The sequence below is a fragment of the Pholis gunnellus genome, assembly GCF_910591455.1.
Source record: "Pholis gunnellus genome assembly, chromosome: 7".
Lineage (NCBI taxonomy): Eukaryota > Metazoa > Chordata > Actinopteri > Perciformes > Pholidae > Pholis > Pholis gunnellus.
This window is the reverse complement of record NC_136533.1, coordinates 796,381-816,599: the sequence shown is the minus strand read 5'-3', so window position 1 is coordinate 816,599 and position 20,219 is coordinate 796,381. Positions and strand designations below refer to the sequence as shown.

General features: G+C 43.0%; 3 protein-coding genes across 3 annotated transcripts; 1 reads left to right on the top strand and 2 right to left on the bottom strand.

Annotated features, from left to right (window-relative positions):
* Window positions 1-333: 333 nt before the first annotated feature.
* On the bottom strand, window positions 334-4,696 carry LOC306698227 (small ribosomal subunit protein eS17). The gene is made up of 5 exons (XM_079162446.1): window positions 4,661-4,696; window positions 3,728-3,879; window positions 3,094-3,199; window positions 1,050-1,115; window positions 334-460 (listed from the first exon to the last, which is right to left on the bottom strand). The coding sequence occupies exons 1-5, from the start codon at window positions 4,661-4,663 to the stop codon at window positions 383-385; spliced, it is 405 nt and encodes a 134-aa protein (XP_079018572.1). The 5' UTR covers window positions 4,664-4,696; the 3' UTR covers window positions 334-382.
* A 426-nt stretch (window positions 4,697-5,122) lies between these two features.
* commd9 (COMM domain containing 9) lies at window positions 5,123-8,492 on the top strand. The gene is given in 7 exon segments (XM_079162215.1): window positions 5,123-5,194; window positions 5,777-5,893; window positions 6,235-6,374; window positions 6,533-6,567; window positions 6,682-6,785; window positions 8,027-8,079; window positions 8,081-8,492. Coding segments are annotated over 7 exon segments (567 nt in total). The 5' UTR covers window positions 5,123-5,140; the 3' UTR covers window positions 8,145-8,492.
* Window positions 8,493-8,735: 243 nt separating this feature from the next.
* On the bottom strand, window positions 8,736-20,101 carry fcsk (fucose kinase). Its single transcript, XM_079163584.1, is given in 23 exon segments — window positions 8,736-9,251; window positions 9,346-9,569; window positions 10,087-10,186; window positions 10,262-10,449; window positions 10,541-10,660; window positions 11,248-11,391; window positions 11,480-11,704; window positions 13,197-13,363; window positions 13,433-13,679; window positions 14,016-14,371; window positions 14,688-14,761; window positions 15,245-15,418; window positions 16,308-16,409; window positions 16,493-16,599; window positions 16,795-16,966; window positions 17,325-17,444; window positions 17,596-17,676; window positions 17,797-17,894; window positions 18,025-18,226; window positions 18,322-18,372; window positions 18,486-18,551; window positions 18,553-18,638; window positions 19,368-20,101. Coding segments are annotated over 23 exon segments (3,261 nt in total). The 5' UTR covers window positions 19,453-20,101; the 3' UTR covers window positions 8,736-9,179.
* Between the last annotated feature and the right edge of the window lie 118 nt (window positions 20,102-20,219).

Below are 20,219 nucleotides of genomic sequence, written 5' to 3'. Positions count from 1 at the left end.
TCTGATATTAAACAAAGTGAACATTTATCAACATCACCGGCTTCCTCCAGCGGAATGAATAAAGTTTAATGAATAAAGTTTAATAAATAAAGTTTAATGAATAAAGTTTAATGAATAAAGCGGAATAAATAAAGTTTAATAAATAAAGTTTAATAAATAAAGCTGAATAAATAAAGCTGAATAAATAAAGCTGAATAAATAAAGCTGAATAAATAAAGTTTAATAAATAAAGTTTAATAAATAAAGCGGAATAAATAAAGCTGAATAAATAAAGTTGAATGAATAAAGCGGAACATAAAGCGGTTTAACAGCAGTGGAGTCGACCAATCAGCAGGCTTTTCGTCCCCGGAGGGTTTTTATTAGTAAGATACTTTACAGACGTCTAGACTCCTCGAGGCTGCTTGAAGTTCATGCCGACGGTCGGCTGGGTCACCTGCAGGTTAGACAGACCGCCGAAGTCCTGGAGAACACAAGAAGAACCTCAACACCAGAGTCTGAGAGGACCAGTTAAGAGCTGGTCTGAGACCTCTACAGGTCTACAGGTCTACAGGTCTACAGGTCTACAGGTCTAAAGCTGTGTGAGAGCTTCAGGGTCTGAGAGGAACAGAGGATCCTTCAAACACGGGAAAGAGTCTCATGTTGCTCTTCCTGTACTATCAATGATCTGACGACGAGGACGTCATGAACACTTTCGATACAGGAAGTCGACACTTTACACGACGCGTTCAGACTTTAACTTAAGTTTAACATTTTAAAGTCTGATCGTCACAGCAGCTCGTTTAACACCGTATTCACCTCAGAGAGTATATTTCATCTTAAATACCTCTATACTGCTCTGATGAGGTATTAATACATAACTCTAGTACTCAGTGGTAGAGGTACTAATACCACACTTGAGGAATGTAAGCAGTACTTTAATATCACATACAATACATTTTATAAACACTCTGCAGCCGTCAGATAAATGTAGTAGTAGAATATTTAAATACTGAAGTACAAGTACCTCGGTTACTTCCTACTGCAGTAAAGTGTAAAGTGAAGAGACTCACCAGCAGCTTCAGCATCTCCTTTGTGTCGGGATCAACTTCAATGAGCTCCTGGTCCAGAGCCGACACCTGCACAGGTACACAAGTACACAAGTACACAGGTAAACGACCAGGTACACAAGTACACAGGTAAACGACCAGGTACACAAGTACACAACCAGGTACGAGTTACAGCACGTCTCATCCGTGTCTCCTTTTTCCTCCTCCCTCTGTCCCTGAATGCATCATTACATTGAACATTTAAGTCTTTATAATAATCAGATCAATCGATAATAAAGATAATTATATGAATATGTAGTAGTTGCAGCGCTACGATGAGCCTCAGATGTACGACATTAACAAAGATTATATTCAGATTTATGTTTAGATTGAGACGAACACGACGACCTCTGACCTCAGGATGAGGACAAATATTCTAATTCAACTAAACTCACTCAGAGTTTACGTTTCTACTTTTTATCTAATTTAGGAAAACTATTCCCACAAAAATAAACTTCCGAAACTTCAGGTTTAAACTTAACATCAGGTCTAAACTTAAGCAACATCGGGTTTAAACTTAAGAAACATCAGGTTTAAACTTAACATCAGGTCTAAGGTTTAAACTAAACATCAGGTCTAAGGTTTAAACTAAACATCAGGTCTAAGGTTTAAACTTAACATCAGGTCTAAGGTTTAAACTAAACATCAGGTCTAAGGTTTAAACTTAACATCAGGTCTAAGGTTTAAACTTAACATCAGGTCTAAGGTTTAAACTTAACATCAGGTCTAAGGTTTAAACTAAACATCAGGTCTAAGGTTTAAACTTAACATCAGGTCTAAGGTTCAAACTTAACATCAGGTCTAAGGTTTAAACTTAACATCAGGTCTAAGGTTTAAACTTAACATCAGGTCTAAGGTTTAAACTTAACATCAGGTCTAAGGTTTAAACTTAACATCAGGTCTAAGGTTCAAACTTAACATCAGGTCTAAGGTTCAAACTTAACATCAGGTCTAAAGCTGTGTGAGAGCTTCAGGGTCTGAGAGGAACAGAGGATCCTTCAAACACGGGAAAGAGTCTCATGTTGCTCTTCCTGTACTATCAATGATCTGACGACGAGGACGTCATGAACACTTTCGATACAGGAAGTAGACTTTACATGAATTGTCTCATGTCGTGATAATAAAGTACTTATTCATCAAACAATGTGGATCTTCATCTATAAGCCTGAATCATATCATCTGATTTTAATAAATACTCGGCTTTAAAATAATAAACATAAATACACACAACTAGTGTAATCCCAGCGAGCAGCTTCTCCCTCTTTATCAGCAGTTATTACACATTTATAACCTGGTAAATAGATGCTGATTAATTTACACTTTTATATACATTAACAAACACCTGAATTAAATTCCTTAAATCTGCAATATGTTCATCTCGTTAGATTCTCTGAACCCTAAAACCTGCCAGCAGGATGGAAACGTCTTCTAAACAATCACTAAAACTACATCATGCATCAGCCATTAGTCAGATTTTCATCTTTGACGGTCCTTGAACGCATCATGTGTGACGAACGCTTCCAGAGCAAAACATTTTATTCTTTGTGTTCTCGTTTAAAATGTCTCAACTAATAAAGCGTTCACTTTAACCAGATTGTGTAAAAACATTAAATTGTGAAACTATGAAGTCATGAGAGGAGAGAGGAGAGGAGGAGAGAGGAGGAGAGGAGAGAGGAGAGGAGAGAGGAGAGGAGAGGAGAGAGGAGGCGGAAACATGTGAATAGTTTAATATTTATAGCACATGGAGCCTCACTTGTGAACAATGTTGGATATTTAGATTCCATTGTTTTCCAACTTTTATAATATAAATGATTAAAGAAATTAAACTTGTTTCTGTTCTTATTTAATGATTTATGTCATAACTGTCTCTATGTTCTCTACAAAGTGCAGCTCAAAGGACGAGCAGAGAACCACGACGTCCCGTCACCACCGGGTTCCTCTCCTGTGTTTATGGTGGAACCAAAGAACCACACAGTGGCTCAGGTGCGTTCGCGGTGCGTTCACTGACCTCGGGCACGTAGTTGTCCCTCCTCTCGCGCTCCTCCTCCTGCAGTTTGATGGAGATTCCTCTGACTGGACCTCTCTGGATCCTCTTCATCAGATGTGTCACATACCTGCAGCAGCAAGTGAGCATCCACACGGAACAGGAAGTGAGTAACCAGAGCTCACGGAGGAAACGTCAGGTCTAAGGTTTAAACTAAACATCAGGTCTAAGGTTTAAACTAAACATCAGGTCTAAGGTTTAAACTAAACATCAGGTCTAAGGTTTAAACTAAACATCAGGTCTAAGGTTCAAACTAAACATCAGGTCTAAGGTTTAAACTAAACATCAGGTCTAAGGTTTAAACTAAACATCAGGTCTAAAGGTTTAAACTAAACATCAGGTCTAAGGTTTAAACTAAACATCAGGTCTAAGGTTTAAACTAAACATCAGGTCTAAGGTTTAAACTTAACATCAGGTCTAAAGCTGTGTGAGAGCTTCAGGGTCTGAGAGGAACAGAGGATCCTTCAAACACGGGAAAGAGTCTCATGTTGCTCTTCCTGTACTATCAATGATCTGACGACGAGGACGTCATGAACACTTTCGATACAGGAAGTAGACAGACGTGATTATATAAACTATTTAAACGTGTTAAACTGACCCGGCGATCTTGTTGCGGAGCTTCTTGCTGGGGATGATGGCGATCTCCTCACAGACCCTCTTGTTGGTGTGGAAGTCGCTCCCCAGTCGGGTATAGTACTTCTCGATGATGACCCGGGCGGCCTTCTTCACCGTCTTGGTCCTGACTCGTCCCTGAAGGAAGAACACAAAACAGTCTATTACAATTTAAATAAAGAAATCTCAGGCGGCCATCTTGGTGCAGATTTCAGAGTCTTAACACATTTTGAAAGAGACAGACAGAGACACAGATCAGCTATGATTCTTTGCTAATGTGAATTTTAAGATATATTTTTGCAGAAGTCTCGTTCATCTCCATCTTCAGACATGTGGGGTATTAAATACGAATGTGACGTAATATTAACTGAATGAATGAGACCAACCATCGTGGTTCACAGATACATGTCGTCATAAACAGTAAGACTCAGAGCCGATTAACCACACAACACTTCGGCTTCATGTTGGTGTTATTTTAACGTCCACCGAGCAGACCGGAGATGTTTAAACCAGTGTTTCCCGGTGAGATGCTCGGTAACGGTTGCTAGCCGAAGCTAACTCCAGTTTAGCCTCGTAAGCTAACCGTGGGTGATATTTATTAGCGATTAAACGCTTTAAATGCCCGTGTTTTAACCCATTGAACGACATTATTATTCTGCCGTTCCGGTTCTTTAAACAGGTATAAATCTGACTGAGAACCGCTTCTCATTCAGCGGCTCCGCTCCTTCTCCTAGCGGCAGTTTCTTAGCTACAACACCGCAAACTAATCGCTCTTATTCGAGTCATCTAACGTCAATACTTTGATCTTTGGGTGAATTAAACTCTCCGGTATCCGTGGATTAAACTAGTGATGAACAAATAGCCTCAGAACGCGAGGATTAGTTTAGATTAGTCAGGTAGGCATGCGAAAAATACCCACCATGTTGGATCGGCCTGGTAAAAGAGACCGATCAGACTTCCGGCGGAAGTTTAAATCCACAGGCGGAAGTTGAGAAGGAAAAAAGGTGCAGGTGCTGCGCCCTCTGTTGGCCGGAAGACGGAACTACAACAACTACAAGATATATATATGATATATATATTTATACTGTACATATTTGTTATATTATTGTTAAATATAGTATTGTTTTCATTTTTTATTTTCTTATTATTATTTTCTATGTGAAGCAATTTGGGCTGCATGTTTGTATGAAAGGTTCGATATAAATAAATAAAGCGGAGTTAAGATCACACTGTAAAAATGCTCCTTCAGTAAAAGTATGTCAGTATAATCAGTGAAATGTAGTAAAAGTATTCAAACTGTGACTGTTGTACTATAATATATTCTATCATTAGATTATTTTATTGAGCAGCAGGGGCACGTGACTGTCACATGACACTCCACGTGACGTCACATGTCAACATGGCTGCCGCTGTCTCGAGCGAACATTTCGACAACTTACAGCTTCTTCTGCAGGTATTGATGCTGAATATCAATAAAAGTTTAATAACGAGACTCGATCCAACGTTCTGATTAAAGTTCATGTTCATAAAGAGTTCAGATTAGCTTCGGTTAGCCTGCTAGCATCAGTGTGTTTATAATATAATAATCTTTATACAGACGTAAACTCATTAAATATATTTAAATGTATTACTTTGATCTTTGTTAGATTAATGAAATAAATGCTGTTTATTATAATAACTGAACTTTCTTTGTTTTCATGTCTTCTTGGATTATTACAGGCTGTTAAATATACACAAGTACTATGATGAGGTACTTGTACTTTAACCTCTACTTTATACTTCTCCTCCGCTACGTCAGAGGAAATATTGTACTTCATGACATCTTTAGTTACTTCATTCAGATTATTAATATGATGTAATATTACAGATTAAACTAGCAGCAGAATATAAAGTCATTCCGATGATTCATCAATAATCATAATCATAGATATGATGCTGCATGACGAGGAGCTGTACACTGTGGTATTAGTACTTCATGTTGTACACTGAGACCATGTGAAGGAGAGCTGCTCTCACCGTGTCTTCGTCTCCTGAGGCTCCGTCTAAAGACGCCGTGAGAGACGTTTGTGTTCAGAGTCACCGGAGGACGAGTCAGCGTCTGGTGGAGACGACGGCAGAAACACTCAACGTCACCGCAGCTCAGGCTGCTCAGGTAACACACACACACACACACACACACACACACACACACTATAAAGCTCTGAGAACAGAAATATAAGTAAAAAAATAATATAATAATAAAAACACTTTATTTAAACAGCAGCTTTAGATCAAAGTCACAGAAACAAGAGAATAACCAATAAAACATGATAGAAATAAAAGAGAGGAAACAATAATGTGTGTGTGTGTGTGTGTGTGTGTGTGTGTGTGTGTGTGTGTGTGTGTGTGTGTGTGTGTGTGTGTGTGTGTGTGTGTGTGTGTGTGTGTGTGTGTGTGTGTGTGTGTGTGTGTGTGTGTGTGTGTGTGTGTGTGTGTGTGTGTCTCTCTCCCCAGCTGGTCCACTCCCTCCACGTTCTGTCTCACCACGTTCTCTCCTATAACCTCGGTTCTCCGGAGCAGATCCTCCGTCTGTTCCCCGACTCGTTCCACTCCAGTCTGAAGAACCTGATCACCAAGGTCCTGCTGGAGAACAGGTTGAACACGTTCTCTGCTCTAGTTGATGATAACTTGTTGCTGAATCATATAAATGTGTAAAGTGAAGCTTGAGGATTGTTCCTCCTCCTATTGGCTGCTTGCATGTGATGTCACTACAGGCTGTGATGACATCACACGTGTCTCTGATGTTTTTCAGTCCGACGTGGAGAACAGAAGCTCTCAGTGATCAGGGTGAGTCCACCCCAGATCCACGTTTCACCTCCATCTCTAGACTGAGTGTGTGTGTGTGTCTTTAAGCTGTGTGTGTGTGTGTGTGTGTGTGTGTGTGTGTGTGTGTGTGTGTAGTCTCTCTCCCCCAGCTGAAGGACCTGGACTGGAGAGTGGACTTGGTGACCGGTTCAGACTCAGTCAGTCGTATGTCCGTCCCGACCTGCCTGGTCCAGCTCAAGGTGAGTACTGGACCTGAACCACTACCTGCTGAGGTCACGTGACCTACAGGTACCGAGGAGGTCTCTCTGTACTCAGGGGGTCTCAGGAGGTCTCTCTGTACTCAGGGGGTCTCAGGAGGTCTCTCTGTACTGAGGAGGTCTCAGGAGGTCTCTCTGTACTGAGGAGGTCTCAGGAGGTCTCTCTGTACTGAGGAGGTCTCAGGAGGTCTCTCTGTACTGAGGGGGTCTCAGGAGGTCTCTCTGTACTGAGGGGGTCTCAGGAGGTCTCTCTGTACTCAGGAGGTCTCAGGAGGTCTCTCTGTACTGAGGAGGTCTCAGGAGGTCTCTCTGTACTGAGGAGGTCTCAGGAGGTCTCTCTGTACTGAGGAGGTCTCAGGAGGTCTCTCTGTACTGAGGGGGTCTCAGGAGGTCTCTCTGTACTGAGGAGGTCTCAGGAGGTCTCTCTGTACTCAGGAGGTCTCAGGAGGTCTCTCTGTACTGAGGAGGTCTCAGGAGGTCTCTCTGTACTCAGGAGGTCTCAGGAGGTCTCTCTGTACTGAGGAGGTCTCAGGAGGTCTCTCTGTACTCAGGGGGTCTCAGGAGGTCTCTCTGTACTGAGGAGGTCTCAGGAGGTCTCTCTGTACTGAGGAGGTCTCAGGAGGTCTCTCTGTACTGAGGGGGTCTCAGGAGGTCTCTCTGTACTGAGGAGGTCTCAGGAGGTCTCTCTGTACTCAGGGGGTCTCAGGAGGTCTCTCTGTACTGAGGAGGTCTCAGGAGGTCTCTCTGTACTGAGGAGGTCTCAGGAGGTCTCTCTGTACTGAGGGGGTCTCAGGAGGTCTCTCTGTACTCAGGAGGTCTCAGGAGGTCTCTCTGTACTCAGGAGGTCTCAGGAGGTCTCTCTGTACTCAGGAGGTCTCAGGAGGTCTCTCTGTACTGAGGAGGTCTCAGGAGGTCTCTCTGTACTGAGGAGGTCTCAGGAGGTCTCTCTGTACTCAGGAGGTCTCAGGAGGTCTCTCTGTACTGAGGGGGTCTCAGGAGGTCTCTCTGTACTCAGGAGGTCTCAGGAGGTCTCTGTACTGAGGAGGTCTCAGGAGGTCTCTCTGTACTCAGGAGGTCTCAGGAGGTCTCTCTGTACTCAGGAGGTCTCAGGAGGTCTCTGTACTCAGGAGGTCTCTGTACTGAGGAGGTCTCAGGAGGTCTCTCTGTACTCAGGAGGTCTCAGGAGGTCTCTCTGTACTCAGGAGGTCTCATGTCTCCCTCAGATGGAGGACCCGTGTCCGTCGGCGGGCCTGGATCCGGTCTCCCTGCTGACGGTGGGAGACCATCCTGGACGGACTGGGACGCATCAGAGACCAGCTGAGTGTGGTCGCTGGGAAGTGAGGCCCGGAGGCAGCTGATTGGTCCGTTCAGAGAATGACATCACGAGGCCCGGAGGCAGCTGATTGGTCCGTTCAGAGAATGACATCACGTCTTTTTACAGCCTGAAGCGGATTTTTGTGTCGTTCATCATTTTAACAACATTCTTGAGTTTGAATATTTACAGAAATGTTTGATAATTAAAGTTTATAATAATAATAATGATAATTTACTTTTCTTCACTAAAAGAAAAAGATTGATTTTCATTTTGTCAGACCAACAAATAATGAATAAAGTGTTTTCTGAGATTTGTCTCTTTTTTGTACGTCAGAGAATGAAGAAATAAACTTCAGCATCACAGCTTTCACCAGAGATTTGATGAAAGATATGAAGAGAAACATTTAGTTTAACATCTCATACTTCTATAATAAAAGATTTAAACGTCAACGAGAACATAATATCCATCATAATATAATATAATATATAATATAATATATAATATCAGAGATCACTGATGATTAAAGAGTGAAGACGTAGAATATCAAATATGTTTATTATTTCATTTATGTTTGACTTCAGAGTGAAAAACAGTTTAATGTTTAAAATATGAGCCGTTAAAAACCTTTTATCTTCACACACACACACACACACACACACACACACACACACACACACACACACACACACACACACACACACACACACACACACACACACACACACACACACACACACACACACACACACACACACACACACACACACACACACACACACACACACACACACACACACACACACACACACACACGGACACAATGAATATAATACAGATATTAGAGATGAATTATGAACTGTTGAGCTCTAAACACATTATTATACTTCATTAAACATAACAAGATATGTTTTAATCAATTAATATACATTCATTCATTTCATTATCATTTGAAGAAAAATATGTGTGTGTGTGTGTGTGTGTGTGTGTGTGTATATGTATATGTGTGTGTGTGTGTGTGTGTTTGTGTGTGTGTGTTTATATGTATATGTGTGTGTGTGTCCTCAGGATGTAGGTAGGACTGTAATCCCGTCCATGTCCAGCTCCACTGAGTGAACACTGAAGTCTCCCAGACCCTGAAACAAACCAGAGGACCCCTCAGAAACCCAGTCAACCTGTGTGTGTGTGTGTGTGTGTGTGTGTGTGTGTGTGTGTGTGTGTGTGTGTTACCGGCGTGTTGTTGAGGACCTGCAGCACCGCCTCCCGCTGTTGAGGCTCCCGGGTCAGCAGGTAGAGGAAGCCCCCCCCCCCAGCACCGGCCAGGCTCTGACCCAGGACCAGCGGCCTCAGGGCCTCCATCATGGTCCTCACTGAGGCCGGCTCACAGCCCGGAGCCATCAGCTTCTTCTGCTGCCACGAGCGGTCCAGACACCCCCCCAGTCTGGACAGAGAACCTGAGGGGGGGGGCACATGTTCAAGGTTGGAAGAAATGCATTCTGGGATGTTTTTATCAACCAGTGAACAGGAAGTGAGCACATCAGGACTGAGGAGGAGTGACGTAGCAACCTGTCAATCACTGTGTAGCCCCGCCCCTAAAGCATCCCCTGCTTTATGGTCTGTGTGACTCTAAATGGACCATCATTTACTAAATGAACATCATGCTGTATTGAAGAAGACTTGAAACTAGAGATTGAGACCATAAACTCATGTTTACAATGTTTACTGAGGTAATAAATCAAGAGAGAAGTAGAGTCATTTTCTCATAGACTTCTATACAACCAGAGGAGTCGCCCCCTGGTGGACACTAGAGAGAATGCAGCTTTAACACATGACATATACATATATACATATACATATATACATATATACGTATATACGTATATATGTATGTATATACGTATATATGTATATATGTATGTATATACGTATATATGTATATATGTATATATGTACCTGTATATGTAGACTCACCCTCTGAACAGGCTCTGGCACATTCCTCTGAGTTCGCCACCAGCTGCTGGACGTTCTGGACCATCGAGGGCAGACGACTGTACCAACTACGAACCACATCCTGAAGATAAAACCATCATCATCACCATCACCATCATCACCATCACCATCACCATCATCATCATCACCATCAGACCTGCAGCAGGTTCCTAGCCAGCCTAGTTTTCCCGGTGTAGACCAGCAGGAGGTGGAGCTCCAGAGAGACCAGGAAGTCGTCTGGAGGAGTGAGACGTTCCACTTCTACCTGCAGAGGCAGAGACGCTCTGGAACGACCCACCTTGACTCCGCCCACCAGACCCCCCACCTGATCCTGCCAGCCTCCACCTGGAGGAGGAGCAGGAGGAGGTGAAGAAGACTGTATTGGTCTCCTCTCTGGTTCTGGACTCCAGAGTGAACATGTGAGCTGAAGACCTACCTGTGGTGAGGATCTGCTCCAGGTACAGGACTGCGTGGATGAGGGAGTCGGTGTCGTAGGTCTGACCGGTGCACCTGTAGACCGCAGCCAGCAGCGCCCCCGCCAGGATGCTGCTGGTCCCTGCAGGACGAGAGTCACGCTGAGTCATCACTAGCTTACTTTGTCATCGTTGTCTTTGGTGATGTCTTCTTCATTAAAACACACATTTCAAATGATCAGGAAATAAAAGATTGTATTTGTATTGATTAATACTATGTTTAATGAAGTATAATAATTAATTTAATAATATTATAATAATGTGTTTAGAGCTCGTGTTAGAAGGTAAACATCATAATTCATCTCTAATATGTTTTATATTCATAAACATCTCCTTCAAACTACTGCATTTATTCAAGTTCATCACCAAAACTAAATTTTACAGACTACATGTGAACACATCATGATAACGTTATAATGTACCTTCAGCCAGTACTCATGTTCACTGAGCAGAGCCTGAAGGCATCATGATGTCACTGAACCTCCGTTGGTTAGCTGTTAGCGGTGCTGCTAACGTTACTAGCTCTCCTCTGATTGGTTGTTTACAATGAAACATGATCAGAGATCAGAGACTAGAAACATGTTCTACTGAATGTTGTTTCAGCTTTATTTATATATTCTTGTTCTGTGTCGTGATGTTTGAGGTCACTGCAGCTGGTTCTGGTTCTCACCTAGTCCAGATCCAGTGGGCAGCACCGACCAGCTGTGGAGCTCCACCCCTCCCCCCCACCGCTGCATCAGCTGATCCCCCAGAGCATGCTGGGAAGAGAGAGACACCAGACCACTGCACACACACACTGCCTTCAGCAGGGCTCCTGTAACACACACACACACACACATGAACACACACACACACACGAACACACTCTCTGAATAGTGCTGAGTCATGACTTCCTGTCCTACCGGGTGCGTGGGGCTGACAGTGGTCCCTCAGGTCGTCCAGGTCGTCACACACCGTCTCCGTGGAAACGCCCCCCCGACCCCCGGTGTGGCTGACCAGCAGGAGGCGGGGCTTCCTGATGCGACGGGCCCGAGCACCAATGGGACGCCTCCCGTCAACCTTCACGGAGACGTTGGTCACAGAGCCGCCGTGCTCGAAGGCGACGGGCGGCGTGTCGCTCCAACCGCCTGAAACAATCACAGTTCATTATACACATTATATACACATATATACACATTATATATACATACATATATACACATATATATACACATTATATACACATATATATACACATATATATATACATATATACACATTATATATACATACATATATACACATTATATACACATATATACACATTATATATACATACATATATACACATATATATACACATTATATACACATATATATATACATATATACACATTATATATACATACATATATACACATTATATACACATATATATACACATATATACACATTATATATACATACATATATACACATATATATACACATATATACACATTATATATACATACATATATATACATATATATATATACACATATATACACATTATATACACATATACACACATATATACACATTATATACACATATACACATATATACACATTATATACACATATATACACATTATATACACATATACATACATATATACACATATATATACACATATATATACATACATATATACACATATATATACATATATATACACATATATACACATTATATACACATTATATACACATATACACACATATATACACATATATATACATATATACACATATATACACATTATATACACATATATATACATATATACACATTATATACACATATACACACATATATACACATTATATACACATATATATACATATATACACATTATATACACATATACACACATATATACACATATATATACATATATACACATATATACACATATATATACATATATACACATATACACACATATATACACATATATATACATATACACACATATATACACATATATATACATATATACACATATATACACATTATATACACATATACACACATATATACACATTATATACACATATATATACATATATACACATTATATACACATATACACACATATATACACATATATATACATATATACACATATATACACATTATATACACATATATATACATATATACACATATATACACATATATACACATATATACACATTATATACACATATATATACATATATACACATATATATATATAACCCAGTGTGGACGGGTTCTTAACCCCAATTAATCATATTTGAACTATTTCATATTGATAATCATGATTTTAATACAGTAAAAAGTACTACGAGTACTAAGTACTAATACCACACTGTGAAAATACTCCACTACAAGTAACTGTTGTACTTGAATAGTGAAGTTATGATTAATTCAACATGACAATAGTCGTGTAATTGATTAATTGACTAATACATCTAAAATTATACAATAACAAAAAGAAACAACAACAACACATCTGAAAAGATAAAAGTTTGAATTAAATGAAATGAAAACACTAAAATATATTATAAATATAAATCTAATCACATATTAATATTCTCTGATTATTTTCACCTGCCAGGTCCAGTCGGGCCGGACACTCCACTTCCTGCCACTCCTCGAGGGGCGGGACCTCCCCCTGGCCAATGGAGATGAACCTCTGCGATGACATCACAGCCTGTCGTAGGAGCACCTGGCCGGCGCCCTCGTAGTGCCGCGCCGCCCGAACCAGCAGGTCCGGCCTGTGGGGGGGTCACATGTCAAACACAGGTCACCATGATGGTAATAACACAGGTGAGTGCTCAGCTCACCTGCTCAGCCAATCGGCTCTCTGCGTAGCCAGGGCCTTGACCCCGCCCCTCAGGTCACCTTCCTCCAACAGGAAGTAGGCGGAGCTCCAGGCCTCGTTAGCGGCCGGCCCGCTCCTCAGGCCCCCCCTCCCCACCGCCATGCACACCAACACGTCAGCGATGCAGGAGAGGCAGCGGGAGGCCACGCCCAGCTCCGCCCCTGACTCCGCCCCTGACTCCGCCCCCTGCTTCCCGCTACCTGCTGCAACTGAAGAAAAAACAAATAAATACAAAATAAAAGTTATTATTGTTATTGTCTACATTTTTTTAATTATCTTTGACGGAACGCCAAATATTTTCTGGATTAATCATTAAATTGTTTATTTCGTAAAGCCTTTTTATTATTATCTTTTTATTATTGGTTTTATCTCATATAATAATAATAATAATAATAAATAATTCAAAATAATAACAATATTTTTAATTACAAAAATATATTACAAAAAAGTGCTGTTTAAATAAACTGTATTATCATTACTTTAACCATATTATAGTTATTATTATTATAGTTATTATAATTGTTGTTGTTGTTGTTGTGACTCACTGCTGTCCAGTGTCTCCAGCAGCGCCCCCTGCTGGCCTCCCAGCACCGCGGCCCTGAAGCAAGGCAGCAGACAGACGTCGGTGCGACTCCTCAGAGCGTCCGTCACGCTCCTCCTCCCAGCCAGGAACAGTAGCTCCTCCCTCCACTGTAGCTCCGCCTCCTGGCAGGTGAGCGACATCACCTCCTTCAGAGAGAGCCTCCACGTCTCCCTCCACCTCCTCAGACAGCCGACTCCTCCCAGCAGCCAGCCGACTCCTCCATCCAGACCAACAGCACCTCCTCGGGGGAGGAGGACCGGGAAGAGACGAGCCTCCAGGAGGGAGCGTCCTTCTCCTCTCACCCACAACTCCTCCGGCCTGAGAGGAGGAGGAGGGAGGAGGAGGAGAGCAGAGGAGAGGAAAAGAGGAGAGACAAGAGGAAACAGGACAGGGGAGTAAAGAGGGAGTAAAAAGAGGAGTAATGAGGGGAGATAGATGAGATAGGAGGAGAGGAGAAGAGGAGGGGGGAGGAGAGAATAAACAGCACAGAGAAGAATGAGGAGAGGAGAAAGATAAGAGGAGGAGGACGAGGAGGTAGAGGAGGAGAGGAGAAAATAAAGGAGTGGAGTTGAGGTTCATAGAGGAGAACGTGATGAATACAAACAGGAAGTGAAATCACGTTCTAAGATCTTACTGGATTCCTGTTCTGCTGAAGAAGAGACTCCATCTCTGGTTCAGGAAGGAGGCGCTGCTGTCATCAGAGGAGAGCTGAGGAGGAGGAGGAGGAGGAGGAGGAGGAGGAGGAGGAGGAGGAGGAGGAGGAGGAGGAAGACTCACATCACATCTTTGGTTGGTGAATTCATTTGAAATGTTTATGTCAGAATCATGTTTATTTTTGGTCGAGTAGTTTTAAACGATGTTTTTATGAATAATAATCATCATAATGAGAAGATGTTTGTCTATAGATCAGCATTCACTAAATATATAAAAACTCATTTAAAGTATCCTTCACATGCTGTAAAAATATGAACGTTCAATATCTGTGATTTAAAATGTAGAGCTGAATAATAAATCAAAAGATTCCTTTTGATCTCTAAACTTTCTCCGTTTCTTGTTTTTGTAACTTCGGTTTTGAAAAGTTTGTTTAAAGCCTATAAAATGAATTAAAATAAAGTTAAATGAATAAATGATGAAGTCAAACATGAGATGTGTTCAGGGACCCTTTGAGTGAAGCGTTTTTTCTCTTCGTACCTCCAGGTCGTCCTGCGCTCCCGTCACCGTGTAGACGCTCAGCTTCAGCCGGCCCACCTCTATCCGGTGTCCCTGGATGATGATGTCATCGGCCAGCTCCAGCCGCCCGACACACTGTGATGTCATCAGCTGGAGACCCGACAGTAAACAACCCAACGGGACCTCCAGGGGACCCTGGTGGAGAGGTCACAGGTCTGTAAACCAGGTGTACCTGTCTCTCTGTAAACCAGGTGTACCTGTCTCTCTGTAAACCAGGTGTACCTGTCTCTCTGTAAACCAGGTGTACCTGTCTCTATATAAACCAGGTGTACCTGTCTCTCTGTAAACCAGGTGTACCTGTCTCTATATAAACCAGGTGTACCTGTCTCTATATAAACCAGGTGTACCTGTCTCTCTGTAAACCAGGTGTACCTGTCTCTATATAAACCAGGTGTACCTGTCTCTCTGTAAACCAGGTGTACCTGTCTCTCTGTAAACCAGGTGTACCTGTCTCTATATAAACCAGTTGTACCTGTCTCTCTGTAAACCAGGTGTACCTGTCTCTATATAAACCAGGTGTACCTGTCTCTATATAAACCAGGTGTACCTGTCTCTATATAAACCAGGTGTACCTGTCTCTCTGTAAACCAGGTGTACCTGTCTCTCTGTAAACCAGTTGTACCTGTCTCTATATAAACCAGGTGTACCTGTCTCTCTGTAAACCAGGTGTACCTGTCTCTCTATAAACCAGGTGTACCTGTCTCTCTATAAACCAGGTGTACCTGTCTCTCTATAAACCAGTTGTACCTGTCTCTATATAAACCAGTTGTACCTGTCTCTCTATAAACCAGGTGTACCTGTCTCTATATAAACCAGTTGTACCTGTCTCTCTGTAAACCAGGTGTACCTGTCTCTATATAAACCAGTTGTACCTGTCTCTCTGTAAACCAGGTGTACCTGTCTCTCTATAAACCAGGTGTACCTGTCTCTATATAAACCAGTTGTACCTGTCTCTCTATAAACCAGGTGTGTCACAGGATGGAACCCTAACAGACTGAGCAGCGGTGGTGAAACTCCTCCTGACCTGCAGGTGGCAGTGTTGCACCACGGCGCCCGTCCTCACGGTGACGTCTCCCTCCAGGACGCTGTTGATGACTCGACCTCCGTCGTCCACCGAGCTCTCTCTCTGAAAAACGGGGACACAGCGGTGAGAACCGGGGACGTGACGGGAGACCGACTCTACAACGACGAGGAAACAGGAAGTGTCACCTGGATGTGAGACAGGGTGTTTCTGTTCGTCCAATCACAGCACAGTCGCTCCACGTGATGCTTCCCGGACAGAGTCAGGTAGTCATAGCGACCGCCGGGGACGTACGCTGTGAGGACGAGACGAGTTCAACACATGACGTAGAAACATTTTAAAGACAGACAGGTATATTTCACACACACACACACACACACACACACACACACACACACACACACACACACACACACACACACACACACACACACACACACACACACACACACACACACACACACACACACACACACACACACACACAGACCCAGGCTGATGGTCTCTCCTCTCAGGACCCTCCACAGCTCCGTCCGGCTCCTCCTCACCGTCGCCCCCTCTGGTCCAACAGGTGAACTGCAGCCGGCTCTGTCCTCAGTCACAAACTGGTCCTGGGTCAGATCTGAGCAGAGACACTTCAACAGGTCCAGGAACAGAGACACCTGATGAAGACCACAGATCCGTGGTTATTATTATTATTATATATTATATAATTATATTATATATAATATATAATTATATTAAATATTATATATTATATTATATAATATAATATATAATATTGACTTACAGTTGACTTACTGGAATGCTGATTACTAGGGGTGGGAATCAGCAGAGGTCCCGCGATACGATATTATCACGATACTGCGATACGCTGAGTATTGCGATAACATATATTGCGATTTATTACTTTTTTCAACTTCAAATGATGTCCTGAGGTCATGAGGTTAAAACACATCTTCACAAAAACAGGGAGACAGACAGACAGACAGACAGGGAGGGAGGGAGACAGACAGGTACCTGGAGGGGCGGAGCTCCAGAGTCCAGGCCCAGGTAGGTGCAGCCGTCCAGAGGAGGAGTGACGTGAGTCTGAAGTAACTTCTCTGATACGGACCTGCTGAAGAAGACCGGACCTGAGACCTGAAGACAGGGAGTACTTCAGAGTACTTCAGAGTACTTCAGAGTACTTCAGATTACTTCAGAGTACTTCAGATTACTGTGATTTGGTTAATAGTCTTTCCGTCTTCACAGGAAGTCAGAGGGTGCGTTTGATTTACTACCCAGGACGCACCAGAGGAACTTTCCCATCATGCATCACTGCCTGTAGGATCTGGTCCCGTGTCCCCCTGTAGACGATGTCTCTGACCCGACCCTGTGACACGAAACAAACGCACCTTCAGTCTGGATTCATGTCGTTAGAGTGAAAGAAGTACAAAAACAACAAATACATAAACACAACATAAATATACTTTATTAATAATTATAATAATACCTGTTGGTCCGACAGGTAGACGCCGTGATTGGCAGCGTAGGAGGCGTCGCCCGGCAACGCCAGAACCCGAACTCCAGAGAACCCGTCCCAGGACAGACCTACACACAGAGAGTACTACTAGTACTACTGCAGTACTACTAGTTACCAGGACAGACCTACACACAGAGGGTACTACTAGTACTACTGCAGTACTACTGCAGTAGTACTAGTACCCAGGTCTGAACTCACTGAAGTCTGGAGGGATGCTGAGGATCATGTCGGTGCTGCAGACCCAGACACCAGGAGGAGAACCGGAGCAGATCTGGGTCCCGAGGTGGTCCAGCAGGAGGTCCAGACAGCAGACCGGAGCCTGGACCCGCTGGTCCGGTCTCTCTGGAGCCGGCAGCCAACAGAAGGCTCGGCTGCAGGAGCTCCAGGGGAAGTCCCGACCCTGGAGGAGGAAGAGAGGAAACACTGAAACATCTGCCTGAAGAACATCTGGAGAACATCTGGAGAACCTGAACCTGAACCTGCTGCTGGACTCACCGAGTGGAGGATGAGGATGTGAGCTTCATCCAGGACGTCAGCCGTCACCACCTGAAGAAGAGGAAGAGAGAGAGAGAGAGAACGTCAGAATGACTTCTGGTGATCGATCAGTGTGATCGGTGATGACCTCACCGTGTGATGACCTCACCGTGTGATGACCTCACCGTGTGTCCTGCTCGGCTGCTCAGGTGTTCGGCGGCGACCAGCAGAGCGTTCAGCGTCGCCCCCCCCGCTGCCCAGCGGCTCCTGACGGTCCTGAACCGTCAAAACCAACGAACCCGGAGACAGAGAACCACGCTGCTGACACAACTCCAGCTCTGAGACACACACACACACACAGAGAGAGAGAGACACACAGAGACACACACAGAGACACACACACACACACAGAGAGAGAGAGACACACAGAGACACACACAGAGACACACACACACACACAGAGAGAGAGAGACACACAGAGACACACACACACACACAGAGAGAGACACACACAGAGACACACACACACACACACAGAGAGAGAGACACACAGAGAGAGACACACACACACACACACACAGAGAGACACACAGAGAGAGACACACACAGAGACACACACACACACACACACACACAGAGATGTATATTTATTTATGTATATATTAATGTTCATAAATATACATATATATCAATATATACATATATATTAATATATAAATAAAAAATACATATATAAATATTAATTTCCAGCAACACTACATGTGTGTGTGTGTGTGTGTACTATATAAAATATGAATATAAAACCGCACATTATTATTTTGTGCTCTAACACTTGTTTCTATAGACAGGAGCTAAATAAATCAGTGTATTAAACACAGAGAGAAGAAGAACTAAAACATGTTTAATATCGTGGATATAAACAAAATGTTAATAAAGGTTCTTTAGATGAAGACGCGCCTTTCCTCTAAATCGCGGACTGAAGCACAGCGACACCCTCAGGCTGCTCTGTGTAACTGCAGGGAACGAACACTCAAAGATCGTCTGAGGAGCAAGATGATGATCCTCACCTCTCTGGAAGGAGTAGACGCTGTCTTTGTGTTGGCAGGTGAGGACGACCACCGTCCACCTGAAGCCGCCACCGTCATCCGACATTTTTTTTGATTAGCGGTTGATTGTAACGTACTTTTTAAACCAGTTCACGGATCCGGCAGCTACACGCGGAGGCTATTTGACGGTTACCGTAAGACGGCCCACTTCTGACAGCAGACAAACACGGGCACAGTAGGCGGGGTTAGAGAGCCAGGCGGGCGGGAACCACCGGGAAATAAATGTGCCTGATAACTGATCCTCCTCGACCGGTTCAATCGGCTGTCGTCGGTATTTCAAACGAAGGTAAACATTTCACACGGTGCTGTTTTACGACTGTTTGCTCTTTGTTCGCCCCGTTTAGCTTAGCTTTGAACCACACGAGCTTCCGTAGGCTACAAATGTTTGATTTGATTTCTGCTTTCGGACCTCTCGACGGGGCGGGGAGCTAACGGATAAGAAGCGGTTAACGTTGTTAAGCTAGTTAGCTGCTTTACGAAGAGTTAAATATACGTTGTATATACCAGAGAGGTTAAAAGCGCAGCCTCGGTGAAAGTTATATTATATATTAATCTATCGGACAGTTACTGATCTCACAGGTTCACAAACACAACACGAGGTACAATCAATGTATGTACCGAGACATCTCGAGAGGGCGGAGCTTGTGTCAAAACAGAAGTATTACTCTTTAGTTAGGAAGTATTGTTATTATAATCTATAGTAGGTGGTTATATTTTGTTTTAATATTCTGAATCTGTAAAAAGTAACTTTCAGAAAAATTAATTACATTTTTTCTTGAGATTTAGTAGAAATATAAAGTATACTCAAAGTAA

Coding starts and splice junctions, on each gene's coding strand:
- LOC306698227 (XM_079162446.1), bottom strand. Junction 3,200..3,727: donor CTCCGCAACAAGATCGCCGG/GTCAGTTTAACA, acceptor TTGCTGCTGCAG/GTATGTGACACATCTGATGA. Junction 461..1,049: donor AGGAGATGCTGAAGCTGCTG/GTGAGTCTCTTC, acceptor TGTGTTCTCCAG/GACTTCGGCGGTCTGTCTAA.